At 52.9% G+C, this 3,903-nt stretch overlaps 1 protein-coding gene across 1 annotated transcript in view; it reads right to left on the bottom strand.

Annotated features, from left to right (window-relative positions):
* PGM1 (phosphoglucomutase 1) overlaps positions 1-3,637 on the bottom strand; it is a 69,621-nt gene extending 65,984 nt beyond the window's left edge. The window contains exon 1 of the mRNA XM_003793135.3: positions 3,293-3,637. Coding sequence (XP_003793183.1) covers positions 3,293-3,538 — 246 coding nt within the window. The 5' untranslated portion in view covers positions 3,539-3,637. The remainder of the gene's footprint in view (positions 1-3,292) is intronic.
* Between the last annotated feature and the right edge of the window lie 266 nt (positions 3,638-3,903).

Below are 3,903 nucleotides of genomic sequence, written 5' to 3'. Positions count from 1 at the left end.
GTATTTCACATACAGATAAAACACAAACCCTGTCTTAAAAAAGCTCATTCTCCAGTGGAGGACTGTGACATGGCAACAGTTTTATCTGAACGTGATTCATCTACAAGGACACTGGCATGTGGGATGCTGGGAAGCTCTGGAGGACACTGTTTGTCTGAGTTACACCAGGAGAGGAGCAGCAAATCTAAGACCCTCGTGATTTAACAATAAAAGAGAGAGATCAGGGAGCACTGAGCTGAGAATGGAAACCCAGGGAACAGCTAGGGTACAGGCAGGGCAGGAAGTCCACAAAGAAAACTTCAAAACTGTGAGTAGAATCAGGAGAGAGTGATTGGGACACGGGAGTAAGACTATTAACAGAGCAAAATCGGCAGTGCCAAGTTCAACAGAAAGGTCAAGTATGATAAGGCCTAAAGTGTGTTCCGTGGACTTTGAAACCAGAAAGTCACCAGTAACTGTGGTAAGAACAATTTCAGCAGAGTGGCTGGAGGGGGCGGAAGCCAGGCTGCAGGGAGGGGGAGTGAAAGGCAGGTGAGGGTCAGGCATGGTGAATGCACAGCACTCTGCAAGGCTGGCTCACAGACAGAGGACCAACTTGTACTCCGCAGCTAAAGGGCAATGATGTTTCAAGAACTTTTAGTTTTAACTAATCCTTCCCTTCATACCCAAATGGACAAATTTCGGTTTGGACCCCTAAGATTCCCCACTCTACCCTAAGCTCCTTAACGATGAGTCTTGTGTCTGAATCATCCTTTTATTCCACATATTTCTCTGTACCTGGAGACTCAGGGTCTGTTGAATGAATGAATGTGAATTCAATATGGATGGTAATGGGGAGATAAAGAATCCAATGGGATGTGGCTGCTGTTTGTTCTTTTTTGTGGGAATTAGTGCTTGTTTGAAAACTCAGGAGCATAGTGAAAACAAATCCAGGCAATCTCCCCTCAACGATGCTTATAAATGTCTGACTCAGGGAGGCAAATAGGGCCTAGTTTAGACTTTGAAGACTGGAGAGTAGATCTCTATTTTTTTATTTTTGTAAAGACAGAATCTCACTTTGTTGCTCTTGGTAGAGTGTTGTGGTGTCACACTGCTCACGGCAACCTCCAGCTCTTGGGCTTAGGTGATTCTCTTGCCTCAGCCTCCCAAGTAGCTGGGACTACAGGCGCCCACCACAACACCCGGCTATTTTTTTGTTGCAGTTTGGGAGGGGCTGGGTTTGAACCCGCCACCCTCCATATATGGGGCTGGTGCCCCACCCACTAAGCCACAGGCACCACCCAGAAAATAAATCTTTAGATTCAAAGGTTTATTCATTCTCAGTAGTTCGAGTTCTTGGGATTGGCTGGTCTATATTAGAGTCTCAGTGCTGCCATTACAGTTCTTATAAATTATTTAACCTGCCTAAGCTTCAGTGTTCTTGTTGGCAACCTAAAAAAGTTATATCAGCATCCACCTTCCAGGACTGCAGGAGGTAAATGAGATCCCACATCTGAAGTGCTTAGGATGGTGCTTGGCAAAACAGTGTTTGATATGCTAATAAAGTAAGATGAACAAAATACTACTTAAACAAATAAAAATATCCATTTTAGGGAATGAATTCCAGAAGTGTTCTAAGTCTTTATCTTATTTTAAATACAGAAAGAAAACATGCTCCTTAGAACTCCTTAGAAATGTTTTCTAAAAGTGAATAAATAAGCTGGGCACAGTGGCTCACATCTGTAATCCAAGCACTCTAGGAGGCCAATGAGGATGGATTGCTGATCTCAGAAGTTTAAGACTAGCCTGAGCAAGAGTGGGACCTCATCTCTACTAAAAATGGAAAATCTAGCCAGGCATGGAGGTGCAACCAGTAGTCCCAGCTACTTAGGAGGCTGAGGCAGGAGGATCTCTTGAGCCCAGGAGTTTGAGGTTGCTGTGAACTATGACGACACCATGGCACTTTACCCAGGGGCTAAAGAGGGGGGGCTGTTTAAAAAAAAAGTGAATAAATAATTAGTCCCAATTTAAAAATTTTACAGGTTCAGCGTCCCTAGTTCAGTGTTTAGGGCACTAGCACATATACTGGGGCTAGCTGGGTCCAAACCGGCCAGAACCAGCTAAACAATGACAACTGCAGCAAAAAAATTAGGGGAGCCTTGTGGCAAGTGCCTACAGTCCCAGCTACTTGGGAGGCTGAGGCAAGGGAATCTTGCTTAGCGGCGGCGCCTGTGGCTCAAGGAGTAGGGCGCCGGCCCCATATACCGGGGGTGGCAGGTACAAGCCTGGTCCCGGCCAAAACTGCAAAATAAATAAATAAAATAAAATTGTAAAATTAAAAAAAGAGAATCGCTTAAGCCCAAGAGTTTGTGAGGTTGCTGTGACGCCACAGGCACTCTACCAAGGGCGGCATGGTGAGACTCTGTCTCAAAAAAAATAAATAAATAAAACCACATTTTCATGTATCAGATTTACTGAAAAGCCTGTTTTAAAGTTTCAGCTATCTGAAAGATATCTGCCCAATTAAGTCAGTTAACGTTTCTTAGCTGGTGGATGGAACCATGGTGTTGCACTAATTTCCTGGCTTAGCAGACCGCTTACATAAGAGCACCCTTGGGTATGCTGTTTGGCTCTAACGAGAATGCAGCTCCAGCCCCCTTGGTGGAACGCAGCCAGAAGACCATAGATTTTTCAAAAGCTTGCGCCCCAGCAAGTAGGCCACGCAAGGACAGCTCTGACCGACGCGAACCAGTGGGTGAGGAGGAGAGAGGCTTGGCACCTGCCCGCTCAGACCTGCCGGCCCGGCGCCCCAAGGGGTGGACACTCTGGCCACCTTTGCCCTGCAGCGCGGGCTCCGAGCCTGCGGGGAGCGCCAGTCTCGGACCAGAATAACAGGCAGCGGGCAGGACGCGCGGGGGTCAGAGCAGGGGCGCCCGCCAACCTTCCCGGTTAAGGCCAAGCACCCTGCGCGGTAACAATATCTCCTGTGGCCGCAAAGGTCAAGGTAAATGTCAGAGGCCTCGGGGTGGAGGGGGCGGGTAGGCGGAGGATCGCCAGCGAGAGGAGGGGCCGAGGGAGTGAGGAGGGAGGGGCCAAAGGCGAGGGTGGGCCGGGCGCCCAAGGTCAAGCGCAATCCGCCGCTTCCCCGCCCGGGGGTCAGGCGGGCAGCTCCGCCGACCTGGCCGCAGCTTTCCCCACGCGGCGGCGTCTCCAGGCCCGAAGAGCGGGCGCAGGGCGCGGGAGGTGGAGCCGGGGTCGCGGCGCGCGGACGGCGACACGGGCCGCACGTCGCCGGGGGCCGGCCGTCCCTTACCCCGTTGGCGGCGGCGATGCGGGCGATGAGCTGGATGGCCTCCTGCATGTAGAACCTGCCGTCCCCGCCCACCACCAGCGTGGCCTCCTGCCGCTGCGCCGGCTCCACCGTGGCGATGACGCTCTGGATGAAGTTCTCGGCGTAGTTGGCGCTGCTCAGGAACACCTTCACCCGCTTCCGCAGCCCGCTCGTGCCCGGCTTCTGGTCCGGGTACGCCTGGGTCTTCACGGTCTCGATCTTCACCATGGTGGCCACTCGCTACCCGGCCGGCGGGGACACTGCGCACGGAGGGCGGGGGCCGCGGCGTGCTCCTGGCCGCTGCGCGCTGCCCGCTTCCTTTTTAAAGGGACCGGGACGGGTGCTCCCTGCGCCGCCGGCCCCTCCCTGCCCGCCTAGCCGCGCGGGCCGGCGGCCTCCGGGCAATGGGCGGGGCCTACACTCACCCGTCCCGGGTAAACCAATCCGCTAGGAGAACTAGACCGCAACTCTCCGCAGTTAGCGCAGAACTCGGGCTCGGGACCCGGCGTAGGGCGAGGACGCTGGGCGGGTAGGTGGTCCGCGCTGGGGCTGGCGCATCGTGAATAAAGCTCTGCAAAACCTGGTGAGTGGAT

This window comes from Otolemur garnettii, unplaced genomic scaffold, assembly GCF_000181295.1.
Source record: "Otolemur garnettii isolate 467f Iridium unplaced genomic scaffold, OtoGar3 scaffold00066, whole genome shotgun sequence".
NCBI lineage: Eukaryota > Metazoa > Chordata > Mammalia > Primates > Galagidae > Otolemur > Otolemur garnettii.
Note: the sequence above shows the minus strand (reverse complement) of the source record. Positions and strands in the feature narration are given on the sequence as shown.